This window comes from Rhinoraja longicauda, chromosome 33 (genome assembly GCF_053455715.1).
Source record: "Rhinoraja longicauda isolate Sanriku21f chromosome 33, sRhiLon1.1, whole genome shotgun sequence".
Taxonomy (NCBI): Eukaryota; Metazoa; Chordata; class Chondrichthyes; order Rajiformes; family Arhynchobatidae; genus Rhinoraja; species Rhinoraja longicauda.
In genome coordinates this window covers 13,132,854-13,146,766 of record NC_135985.1, presented here as the reverse complement: position 1 = coordinate 13,146,766, position 13,913 = coordinate 13,132,854, and the positions used below count along the sequence as shown (strand labels likewise).

Sequence of the window (13,913 nt, the reverse complement as noted above, 5' to 3'; positions counted from 1 at the left end):
AACAGAATGGGCAGCCTGAGGTCGGATGCTCATTGAGTGGGGGTTGCAGGTGCATAATAAGTACTACATCATAGATCATCTGTGCCCTGGCATCTACAAATAGATGGCTTTTTACTTCAGCAGGGCTTAGTGAACCTTTTTCATTTTCTTTACATATTTGACGTAACAAACAGTGGATAATTAAATGGATTTTGTACCGACTTCCAAGGAGACTAGTGGTAACTTAAAATGGGGGATAAAAACCCTTTTGAGAGAACCAGTTTGTTGGCCTGTGGCTGCACTAACATTGGAACGTGATGCAGATTATTGGATATAATTATTTGTTTGAAATTCCACGACAGTATTTGAAAGGAGCCTTCACATTAAGCCCGATTTGACTAGATGCAAAAACAGCAGGTTTAATGTTTAAAAATATTTAGATTTTGAATACATTTATTGACTAATTTACACCCATGAATGTCATAAATAGTTCTGAATAAATTTTATACATTTCTGATTTTTTTGTAAGTGATCTAGACATTGTTATTTGGGGGATTTGGCATTTTAAACACAATGAAGATACTTTGTGAAGAAGTTGTTAACAGATATATTAATACAATTGCATCTGATTATAACAATGAATAGTTTATATCATGGAGAATATGATAATAACCCTGCTGCACTGTTGTACTAGTTCAATGGGGGTTTTTTTTTGTGATTATGCAAAATCACATAATCTTGGGTATAATTCTAAGAATTGCTTTGGAAAACTAGCTCAATTTCAAATGCTCATTTGGTTGGAACTTGATGGGATTATTAGTTTCAGATAGTGGACTCCTCTAATTGTAGTCTCCTTGCTGCTGAGACATAATTATTTGAAATTTTAACTTTTAGAGTGGAACAGATCAAGGATGGCACAATGGCTCAGTGGTACAGTTGCTGCCTTACTGTACCAGAGACCTAGGTTCGATTTTGACTATGGGTGTTGTCAGTGTGGAGCTTGTACGTTCTCCCTGTGACCACCTGGATTTTCTCAGGTTACTTCCCACACTCCAAAGACATGCAGGTTTGTGGGTTAATCCTCTTTAATAAGTTGCTAAATTGTCCCTAGCATGTCGGATAGTGTTAGCGTATGGGGTGATCACTGGTCAGTGCAGACTCGGTGGGCCGAAGGGTTTGTTTCCGCTCTGTTTCTCTAAAGTCTAAGATCAAGGCCTTGGAGAATTGGTATAAACCTAGAAAGATTAAAATGTAGAAAGGATGGGATGGCTCAGCAGATTAATGATGTTAGGAACTCGCAGACCAAAAGTATCTGGGTTTCTCCACCAGTCAATGAACATCTGATCTTAAGCTTCAGGAATGGCTCAGCCGTCCACTTGATTCTTGGTTGTCTACAGATGAATCTTAACAAGATTAAGGCAGACACTCGTTTGGAGTTAACAGAGGTACATCTCTATTGAAAGCATTCTCTTTGGAACAGGATGACATTGCCAGGAGACCTAATAAAGATTATTTAAATGAAGAAAGAAATAGATGGGATACATTGTCAAACACCAGAGGGCAGAGACAGAAGGTGATTGTCAAAGAACCAAAAGTGAGATGAAGCAAAATATTACTACCTAGCAAGTAATTGAAGTTCGGAATGCACTGCCATGAATAGTGAAGCAGATTTAAAATGGAACTGGATGGTATTTGTGAAAAGGAAATAATTTGCAGAGATTTGGGGGAGTGGGGGGAAGGTAGCAGTGTAATTGAATTGCTACTGACGCTATTAGTGAGGCCATGCTTGGAGTAATGTGTCCAGCCTGGTTGCCGTTATATGAAAAATTTGATTAGGCTGGAAAAGATGCAGGAAAGATTCACAAGGATGTTATTGGGATTCGAACGCTTGAATTATAAGGAAAGACTGGATTGGCTGGGACTTTTTTACCTGGAACATAGGAGGGTGATCTCAGAGATATAAAAATCATGAGTGGTGCTGATAAGGTGGATGGTTACATTCTTTTGCCAAGGTAGAGGAGTCTAAAACTGGAGGGCATAGATTTATGGTGAGAGGGGAAATATTTAAAACTTTTTCATGGAGATTGGTACATATATGGAACAAGCTGCCAGAGGAAGCTGGAGAGGTGGGTACAATTACAATGTTTAAAAGACATTTAGACAAGTAAATGGATAAAAGGTTTAGCGGTAAATGTGGCCAATGCAGGCATTTTGGTCTGTGTGGAGGAGTTAGGGCGAAGGGTCTGATTCTCTGTACTATAACCCTATGAATAGAGCAGATCTGGATGATGGATCAATTTGCCTCCTTTCAAACTGTAACCGATGTGATTCTGAAAACAATATTTGAATTAAGATAGACACAAAAAGCTGGAGTAACTCAAAGGGTCAGGCAGAGTCCCTGGAGAAAAGGAATAGGTGATGTTTCAGGTCGAGACCTTTCTTCAGACTGGGACAGTAACTAATTGACTATTACTTAGTTCTTGTTCATACAAATAGATGGATTCTCTTTTCAAATCTGAAGCAGGTAGTTTGCGCACCACTGATGGTGGAAATTAGCTACATCTTCACACTACAGTGGCAGAGCACAGATGGGAGATGCTGGTGAATAGTGGGCAGGAAGTTCAGAACTTTCACAGATGTGCACTCATACATGGAAATGCTGAACATTGGCACTTGGGTAGAGGAATACTAGAAGTTCTGTGCAGAGCCACAATACATCCTTGCAACTCGTGTTTTCTTTAGAGAGGGATCTTGAAATAATAACCATCTGATTGTAAAAGAGTTTTTTATGCCCTTGTATATAATGTTGACACGCATAAATAAATGAAATCCTGTGAATATCTCAGAATGCAGCTGGCATACTAATTATATAAAAACATCATAAATTGTTTACAGAAGAGTAATATTTCAATGGTTGTGAAATAACAAGTAATTTGGTTTATTTATTTTCATTACATATAGGTATGTTGAATTATTGAAGATTAGTTGAGTGTTAATGTGATTTGTCACAAGTCCCGAGAGGTTTTACAGGCATTGTGAATACAAAGATCGAATGATTTAACAAAGATGGAATATTGGGCAAAATACACTGGATTTGAGTATTTACTTTGTATAGTCGTCATCAATATTAACATCAAAACTGTCACATTGGAATATCAGCTGCCACAGAGAAATTTATAAAGAGATATAAAGTACTCAGTGCAATGATTGTACATATGCACAAATTTACACTTGGATTGAATAAGGTAACAATTGGCTAGATTCATAATTAGAATCTAACCCTAACCATAAATATCTATGCACATCTTAAGGATTATGTTGTTCAGAAAATAATTTATGAATACCTTGCTTGATCTACTTCATTTTTAATTGGTTTCTGCTACTACAATACATTATAGAATTTAAAATGACAAATAAACCCATTTGCAAGATTAGGCTATTTGATTCCCACTTTGCCATTTATGGTTGATCATTTACCACATTTATTTTTCTGCACTAATCCCATCCCTCGAAATATTAAATTTACTCAGTCTTGAATATACACAACTGGGCTTCCATAGTCCCAATGGGAAGAGACTTGCAAAGATTCAAAAAACTCATGGGCGAAGAAATGTCTTCACACAGTCAAAAATAGTCAATTTTTTTATTCAAAGACTGTGGTTTCTGGTTCTAGACACGACACCCAGATGGCATATCAACTCCATATCAACCATGTTAAGCTCCTTAACAATTTTGTATATTTGTAAGAGATCACCTCTCATGCCAGATTGGAAAATTATAATGGATTTAAATTCATCATGCCTGGCCTCCCCAGTTTACGATAGGATTCTGTTCCTGAGAACTTTTATAATCCCGTGCAGTTTGCAAATTGAAAACGCGGCATTAAGCAACATATTTAAGTAAAAACATAGGAAACCCAAGGGCAAGGTGTAGTTAAATCAGGGCACTTAACAGAACTATTCAGATTTCCCATCAAGATATAATGATATTGCTGGAAACGGAGTTCCCATATGGCAGAAGATGCCGACAACACCACAGCAACTGGCAAATCCATCCCGTTGGTCTGTCAAATGCTCGTTCCTATATACGGGCTGTCCATAAGTCAGGCGTTCATAAGCTGGGGAGGACCTGTATCACTAAAGAGTCAAAAATAGTGAAATGGAACAAATTCATTTTTAGCAAAATTATCTGCTTTATTACATCAGCTGTGACATCTGTTTGTGAGTAGGATTACATTTGCAACGTTCCTTGGTTTATCTTATAAAATTTTCAGTTTAAGCACCAGGTGACATTTCACGGAGCATTATCACTGAAAATTTTCAATTTCTGAATATCTTTATCTTTGTGTCTCAAAGGAAAATCCAATTGTAATAGAAGGTGTACATTATATAATGATCTCATCTTGTCAATGTTAAGTTTTAACATGTGTAATGTCTGTTAATTTTCTATTTTCTTAAGACTCTAATAAGCACCTTGAATAAATAGTAAGTTATATAATCAACGTCTGGCATTGTACAATTAGTATTTCTAATTGGGATTATCAGTGCTGACAACTTGACTTTGCAAGAATGAGAATCATATGTGGAAAACCCAACAATGTCATTCCTTCCTCCATGATCTAGTTTATTATCATCTCTACCACTCATGACACAACTTCCTGAAAATGTCAATAGAGGAATTTCCTCACAGCCAAAGTAATTTGAATTGTACTCCAGAATTTGGAACTTTGTTAAAACTTGCTGCACCTAATGTTTGCCATTGAAGGACATGTACTTAATGCACAATTTTTATGACATAATCTTGTTGCAGAATCCATTAGACAATACTTAATTTACAACTGCTTTATAATTCCAAACCTTGCTTGTCAGTAATTTGAGTGAAGTGTACAAATTGAATCATGAAAAAAAATTATCACTCGCAGCCAGAAATAAATGGTAAAAACAAGGAACTGCAGTTGTAGGTTTGCAAAAAAAAGATACAAACTGCTGGAGTAACTCAGCAGATCAGGCAGCATCCCCGGAGAACATGGATGGATAATAACCGGTGCCAGGATAGTAATTCTTTGGATGTTGTGTAGTCTTGAATGTTAAGGACTGAAGTACCCTCATATTATAATATATAACATATATCATATATAAGATAGGTTTATTGGCAGGTCACTGTGTTTCAGGCCATATTGTAAGCACTGTACATTTGACAACTGATGGCCTTAGTGCGTACTGATGGGAATGCACAGCGTAGTCTCCAGATCATATTAATGCACACATCCAACGTGTAGTTTCTGGAGCCTTTCCCTCCCTTGCGTAAAGAACATTTCTGAATGATTTCAATGAATGCACGATCTCAGCCCGAGATGAGTGTACTGAGATACAGATTCAAACCAGAGTTGTATTGTCATGGTGACAAATATCGTACGGCTTTGTCATTAATAATGTGGCAGAAAGTAACCAACTTCTAGATTTGTACGGAAACTTGGTTTAAATGGGATATTGCAAAATGTTTTCTTTTAACATATAGATGTAAAAATTGTAATAATAGTTATTTCATGCCACTAACAGCTATTTACGAAGGATATGATAGACATTTGTATTTTTTTCACCATTTTTATAATATTTGGAGTTGTTTTCCATTGCTTTCAGTTTGATTAATTTAGCCTCCATTCAAAAAGTTAATAAAATTTAGGTTCATGATTCTGGTAACTGGGATATTTATTCATTCCATTTATTTTATATGAATGGACAAGCAAATTATATTAATTTAAAATATCTTATGTCTAATATATCATGTCCTCTTTTCCTTGGTTCTTTTTCAGATAACAATTCTGTGGATCAACAGGTTCTAACTTGATGTGTTTCATCTTCCATGAAATATCATTTGAATTTTGTTGCATTTTTATGTGGTTCTGTAGTAAAGATGTTCATTTCACATCATACTGTGTCGCATGGAACCCAACTTTACAAATTCAATTTCTCTTGTCTCCATATGTTCAATATACGATGCATTTGTAAACAGCGCATTTATTGCTGAAATTAAGTTTTCACAAACATATACTTCATTATGTGTTTCATGTTAAAGCAACAGGAAAGGATGTGTAATGCCTCCTAAAAAAATGCATATTCATTGATTAGAACATAATCATGCTTATAGTTACTTATTTGTTCTTTATTAAAGGCTCAGCTCACAAGCAAAGATGTTTTTGATGCATCTAACCTTTCCAGTCTCAAGACCCCAGGAGAGTGAGTAGAAACTGCACTCAATGTGTTTGTAATATTGATCTCACATAAGAAGTTTTGTTGTTGATTAACAAAATGTTATTGTATCGACGTCTTGAATCATTTAATTGGACAATACAATTATTAAACGCACAATAAATTACTGATTAGGTCAGACAACACAGGTGGAGAGTGAATGCTAAATCTGTAAACTGAATTATCTTGGAGGTGTTCTGGAAGTGGGAGTCGGCATCAAGAAAAGGTTTCACGTAATTTAATTCTATATTGGTGCAAGTTGTTTTCATATTTTAGTTATCCCAGCATGAAGCACCTTTGTACAGATTAATTCAATTAAAAAACCTGGACATATGGTCCACAATTCTACGGGCTGGTAAGCCTTAAATCAATAGGAGAGAATCTGTAGGAGAAGATTCTGAGGGGATTCATGTTCACTTGGAAAGATGAACTGATGAGCAGTCAGTGAGGTTTTTTGCAGGGGGATATTATGCCTCCCAAAACTGATTGTTTTTCGAGAAGAACCAGAGAAATAGACATGGTTTACATGGACTTCAGTAAAGGTTTTGACAAGGTCCCACATGGTTGGCTGGTTCGGTAGATTAAGACACAAGGGATCCAAAAATGGCTTGGTGATAGGAGGCAGAGGGTAGTGGTGGAGGAGTGTTTTTCCGACTGGAAGTCTATAGCAGGTCGTGATCAGTGCTGGGACCTTTGTTGTTTGTAATATATATAAATGCCCGAGAAGAGATTGTGGGCGGTCTGTTTCACAAGTTTGCAGAAGGCAGGAAATTTGGTGGAGGGATGAATAGCAAAGAAGATTATCTAAAGATACTGTCGGACATAGAAAAGCTGAATATTGGGAGAGTGGTGATAGATGAAATTTAATCCAGACAAATCTGAGGTCATCTACTTTGGGAAGTTAAATTCTGTTAGGATATGTAAACTAAATGGCAGGAACCTGAAGAGCATTGATGTTCAATGAGATCTTGGCGTGCACATTGATAGCTGCCTGGAAATGAAAATGGAGACAGGTGGATGGGATAGTGAAGAAGGCATTTGGCATGCTTGTCTTCCGAGGCTAAACATTAAGAGCATTGATTGTCCTGAGATCGCCTATCATTGGAATTCGTATGGTCTTGTGACCATGTGGGATTCCTCCAGATGCTCTGGTTTCCTCTCACATACCAAAGACATGCAGGTTGGTACGTGAATTTGCCACTGAAAATTGCCTCTAGTGTGGAGTTGAATGGTAGAATCTTGGGATGTGGAAAAGATTGCTGGGTGGAAAAATAGTGGGATTAATGTAAATAGGTGCTTGACGGTCAGTGTGGACTCGAGGGCTGAAGGGCCTGTTTCTGTACTACATCTCTCTATGACTCGATCTGCTTCAACCAACTCTTACCTAATGTACATTGGTTCCCTGACAATCTGACATTTAAATGTCTTTCTTCTTCACACAAAGTTCCATCCTGATCTTCCCTGCTCCTAACCTTAGGTGAGTGCTGCCTTGAGTCCTCCCTAGCTACAACTAAAGGTTAGCTGCAGGGATTTTCTGTGGACAACTTTCTGAGCCCAGCTCCAAGTGCAGAGTGATGATGGCACATTTTCAAATATTGGGTAATTTTTTAATGCATTAGGCTGCACTGGAATTTCTAGGCATTAATATTTGAGTCCAACAATCTTTTGGAAGAGTGAATTTAGACCTACCTATATAGGATTATGTATAAAAATAATGTACATTTTAACCTGAGTGTTTTTAGCCCCTATACATTATTGGAGTATTTCCTTGACAACTATGCTCTAGAAATTAAAGTTGATGAATTAGCAAGAGATGTTCATCAGGTCGTAGCCCATTTAAAAGTAGTCAAGGCTTATATCATTTGTTCCATCATGTGCAAATGTTCATAGTGTAATGAGTAACATTTCATTTGCCATCTATTTCTGTTCTATGCTATGTTTCTTGTCGGTAAGCTCTCAGCATCACTTTGATTTATTCAACATTTCATCCTTTTATAGGTTCTTCTCTTCCTCAAATTTGAAATCAACTTATCTTGGATTTTGCTTTGAACTATCCACTTCCCTGCTTGTTCTGATGCTACTGCATGCTGTCACTGCATTGTTTGGATGATTATTGCACTGATAAAAATCAACCATGAATGTCCTGACCTGATTTGGAGCATTAACTTATCAGCTGGCGTGATACTGGTTAACAGGTGAAGTCAGCAAGTGGTTGGGTTCAGCCCAGAATAAGTAAAAATAAAACTACCTGGCTTAGGCTAGTGTTGGAGAATTAAATGAGGAATACAAAGCCAGAACAAAGAATATGAATTTTGTATCAACATTTATATTTAAATACATTTCCAATATGTTCAACACAGCATCAGTTCAGTGTTATCTGTGCTTGTGCAGATGAATAGATAAATCCTGAAAGATTTAAACTAATCATGAGTGGAGGCATAATTGATATTTCCTCTACAAATGCCACCTAACCCAGAGTTCCTCCAGCAACTTGATTGTTTAACCCAAGAGGGACATAATGATTTAATTCAAGCAGGAATGATTTTTAATAATGAATGCTTGAACACGTATTTTTCAGTCGTTAACATTGATAAGAGAACTGTGCCAGTATTGCATTGAAGTGTAACCCCAATCTGTAGGGAGCCTCACTTATCTGGGCCTGCGTTAAAAATTCAGGTGAATTTAATTGGTTTGGATTGTCAGTCCCTGTCAGACTTTGAATCTTTTTGTGTAAACAATGCAGGTAACAAGGGCACTGGCTGAAAGGTGTTCCTAGAACTGACAATTTAGGAGAACTGGATTAATGATGGCATAGGCAGAGTTACTAATTCAAGTAGTCTGGCATCAATAGTGAATTTCAACTAATCACAGCTTCAGGCTAATGAACTCAGCTAAAAAGATCCCTTTAATCATACGTAGATTAAACAGCAACTATTGTTGTTGCTCTAAACAGTAAGATCTAATTCTGCTTTATAGACAATAGACAATAGACAATAGGTGCAGGAGTAGGCCATTCAGCCCTTCGAGCCAGCACCGCCATTCAATGCGATCATGGCTGATCACTCTCAATCAGTACCCCGTTCCTGCCTTCTCCCCATATCCCCTCACTCCGCTATCCTTAAGAGCTCTATCCAGCTCTCTCTTGAAAGCATCCAACGAACTGGCCTCCACTGCCTTCTGAGGCAGAGAATTCCACAACTTCACCACCCTCTGACTGAAAAAGTTCTTCCTCATCTCCGTTCTAAATGGCCTACCCCTTATTCTTAAACTGTGGCCCCTTGTTCTGGACTCCCCCACCATTGGGAACATGTTATCTGCCTCTAATGTGTCCAATCCCCTAATTATCTTATATGTTTCAATAAGATCCCCCCTCATCCTTCTAAATTCCAGTGTATACAAGCCCAATCGCTCCAGCCTTTCAACATACGACAGTCCCACCATTCCGGTAATTAACCTAGTGAACCTACGCTGCACGCCCTCCATAGCAAGAATATCCTTCCTCAAATTTGGAGACCAAAACTGCACACAGTACTCGAGGTGCGGTCTCACCAGGGCCCGGTACAACTGTAGAAGGACCTCTTTGCTCCTATACTCAACTCCTCTTGTTACGAAGGCCAACATTCCATTGGCTTTCTTCACTGCCTGCTGTACCTGCATGCTTCCTTTCATTGACTGATGCACTAGGACACCCAGATCTCGTTGAACTCCCCCTCCTCCTAACTTGACACCATTCAGATAATAATCTGCCTTTCTATTCTTACTTCCAAAGTGAATAACCTCACACTTATCTACATTAAACTGCATCTGCCATGTATCCGCCCACTCACACAACCTGTCCAAGTCACCCTGCAGCCTTATTGCATCTTCCTCACAATTCACACTACCCCCCAACTTAGTATCATCTGCAAATTTGCTAATGGTACTTTTAATCCCTTCGTCTAAGTCATTAATGTATATCGTAAATAGCTGGGGTCCCAGCACCGAACCTTGCGGTACCCCACTGGTCACTGCCTGCCATTCCGAAAGGGACCCATTTATCCCCACTCTTTGCTTTCTGTCTGTCAACCAATTTTCTATCCATGTCAGTACCCTACCCCCAATACCATGTGCCCTAATTTTGCCCACTAATCTCCTATGTGGGACCTTGTCGAAGGCTTTCTGAAAGTCGAGGTACACCAAAATCCACTGACTCTCCCCTGTCAATTTTCCTAGTTACATCCTCAAAAAATTCCAGTAGATTTGTCAAGCATGATTTCCCCTTCGTAAATCCATGCTGACTCGGAATGATCCCGTTACTGCTATCCAAATGCTCAGCAATTTCGTCTTTTATAATTGACTCCAGCATCTTCCCCACCACTGATGTCAGACTAACTGGTCTATAATTACCCGTTTTCTCTCTCCCTCCTTTCTTAAAAAGTGGGATAACATTTGCTATCCTCCAATCCACAGGAACTGATCCTGAATCTATAGAACATTGAAAAATGATCTCCAATGCTTCCACTATTTCTAGAGCCACCTCCTTAAGTACTCTGGGATGCAGACCATCAGGCCCTGGGGATTTATCAGCCTTCAGTCCCATCAGTCTACCCAAAACCACTTCCTGCCTAATGTGTATTTCCTTCAGTTCCTCCATCACCCTAGGTTCTCCGGCCCCTAGAACATTTGGGAGATTGTGTGTATCTTCCTCAGTGAAGACAGATCCAAAGTAACGGTTTAACTCGTCTGCCATTTCTTTGTTCCCCATAATAAATTCCCCTGCTTCTGTCTTCAAGGGACCCACATTTGCCTTGACTATTTTTTTCCGCTTCACGTACCTAAAAAAACTTTTGCTATCCTCCTTTATATTATTGGCTAGTTTACCCTCGTACCTCATCTTTTCTCCCCGTATTGCCTTTTTAGTTAACTTTTGTTGCTCTTTAAAAGAGTCCCAATCCTCTGTCTTCCCATTCTTCTTTGCTATGTTATACTTCCTCTCCTTAATTTTTATGCTGTCCCTGACTTCCCTCGTCAGCCACAGGTGTCTCTTACTCCCCTTAGAGTCTTTCCACCTCTTTGGAATAAATTGATCCTGCAACCTCTGCATTATTCCCAAGAATACCTGCCATTGCTGTTCTACCGTCTTCCCTGCTAGGGCCTCCTTCCAATCAATTTTGGCCAGCTCCTGCCTCATGCCTTTGTAATCCCCTTTGCTATACTGTAATACCGACACTTCCGATTTTCCCTTCTGCCTTTCCATTTGCAGAGTAAAACTTATCATGTTGTGATCACTGCCTCCTAATGGCTCTTTTACCTCTAGTCCCCTTATCAGATCAGGATCATTACACAACACTAAATCCAGAATTGCCTTCTCCCTGGTAGGCTCCAGTACAAGCTGTTCTAAGAATCCATCTCGAAGGCACTCTACAAACTCTCTTTCCTGGGGTCCATTTCCAACCTGATTTTCCCAGTCTACCTGCATGTTGAAATCTCCCATAACCACCGTAGCATTACATTTTTGACACGCCAATTTTATCTCCTGATTCAACTTGCACCCTATGTCAAGGCTACTGTTTGGGGGCCTATAGATAACTCCCATTAGGGTCTTTTTACCCTTACAATTTCTCATTTCTATCCATACTGATTCAACATCTCCTGATTCTATGTCACCCCTTGCAAGGGAATGAATATCATTCCTTACCATCAGAGCAACCCCACCCCCTCTGCCCACCTGTCTGTCTTTTCTATACGTTGTGTACCCCTGAATATTCAGTTCCCAGCCCTGGTCCTCTTGTAGCCATGTCTCAGTGATCCCTACAACATCATACTTGCCCATGACTAACTGAGCCTCAAGCTCATCCACTTTATTTTTTATACTACGCGCATTTAAGTACAACACTTTAACTTCTGTATTTACCTCCCCTCTCACATCGTTCACAATTGGCCCTGCCCTTAATTTCTTTTCCCCTCTAGAACTTCTGTTCCCATTCTTCCGAGAGTCTTTTGCAATATCTCCTGTATTCCCTTTTACCTCATCTTCATATTCACAATTTGTTAACCCCTCCCCCCCACTACAAAGGTGCAATGAAATGCAAAAATATCCTTCAACATTTTTACTATTCCTTCCATAAATTTCACAATTATCATTATACAAATCTTCTGCATGTTCAGTGTCTGGCTGCATTATGAAGAAATATGTTATCAATGTTATGTAATTGAATTTCAATATGTTCTGAGATAGGTTGTGGGTTAGTAATGGTGCTGAGAGATACAAAATACAATTAATCCAAAGATAATATTGTGAAATATACTTATTAATGTTTTAAATTTAATGTCTTCATATAAACATTACATTCTTCAGTTAATGAAAAAAATGGTAGATGAAAATGCTCTAGCTATTTTGAGTAATTCAGTGGTTTCACTTTTATTTGGTTTCTTAGTTATTTTATTAGGAGAAGTTATTGTTTGCTCATTTTCTATAGTTTCCATTGTTTTGGTTTTTTTTTTAGCCACACTCTGCTCATAATTCAGATGTTCCTCAACCTTGCAGGTCTAAATTAATGCCACTTATTTTTAGATCAACAGGAGTATTTTTGCTGCCTAGTGAAATATGTTAGGTTTCATTTTGCTAGGAGCATTCAGTTCCAGACCTTATTCACGGCCTTAGAAAAAGGACTAACTACTATCGACGAGTTGAGGAGCCTTTCAACTATCTGGAGTCATTCACCATAGAAACAGGCCCTGGAGTCCACTGTGCCCATGCTGACCATCAAGCACCCATCCACATATTTCCCCTGTATCAGCACTTGGTCTGTAGCCTTTGATGCATTTGCGAATCAAGTGTTTCCCCAGCTCATTATTATACATAATGCGATTACTAGCCTCCCCCACCTTCTCAAGCAGTTTTCCAATTAAAACCGCACTCTGGATGAAAAAAAATCCATACATCCTCTTTAACGCTCTTACTCCTCACCTTAAACCAAGGCATCTCTGGTTTTAGATGTCTCCAGTATGCACCGTATCATTTTATACACCTTTGTTAGGTTCCTCCTTCAAGGAAAATAGGCCCAGCCAATCTAGCTTCCTCGATGAATGAAATGTTCTCTCCAGATATCACTTGGTGAATCTCTGCACTCTCTCTGGTGCAATCCTCTTAGCTGCTTTGATAATATTTTACACATTTTGAGAAGTCCATGCAGTATGTGCCTTTAACAAGAAAGGCTTACAATTGAATTTTCTTCAGAGCATTTAAAAATAAATAATGATTTTTTTGTTGTTGAATGAAATAGCATTGGTTTTCACTAAGCAGCAGTACCTATAGAGATCAGAATGGTAGCAGATTCTGCACTGTGCTGAAATAGCTATGCTTATGTCTAGTAATAGTGTAACTGGCCTGACATTACTTAGCTAGAAAGTGAACTATTATCCCAACTTCTCACAAATTGTTCCTGTTGCAAAGTTGGAAGGTGAGAAAGGGCCAATGGAAGAATTCCAAAAGCTAAACACTGCAGATGTTGCAAACCTGAAATAAATTCAGGGCATGCTGGAAACACTCAGCATGTTGGCTGCATCTATGGGGATAGGATCAGAGTTATCGTTTCAGGTCAATGACCTTCCATTAAGACCTTTTCTGATGCCAAATCACTGATCTGTAACATTAACTCTGTAACATTAACTCTCTGCCGATGCTGCTTGACCTGCTAAAGGAAT

General features: G+C 38.6%; 1 protein-coding gene across 3 annotated transcripts in view; it reads left to right on the top strand.

Moving 5' to 3' along the window:
* The window catches only part of unc13c (unc-13 homolog C (C. elegans)), a 247,857-nt gene that overhangs the window by 38,832 nt on the left and 195,112 nt on the right, over positions 1-13,913 (top strand). For all 3 annotated transcript variants that reach the window (XM_078427403.1, XM_078427401.1, XM_078427402.1), the window contains 2 exons: positions 5,792-5,814; positions 6,151-6,215. In XM_078427403.1, the coding sequence (XP_078283529.1) occupies positions 5,792-5,814; positions 6,151-6,215 (88 nt within the window). The remainder of the gene's footprint in view (positions 1-5,791; positions 5,815-6,150; positions 6,216-13,913) is intronic.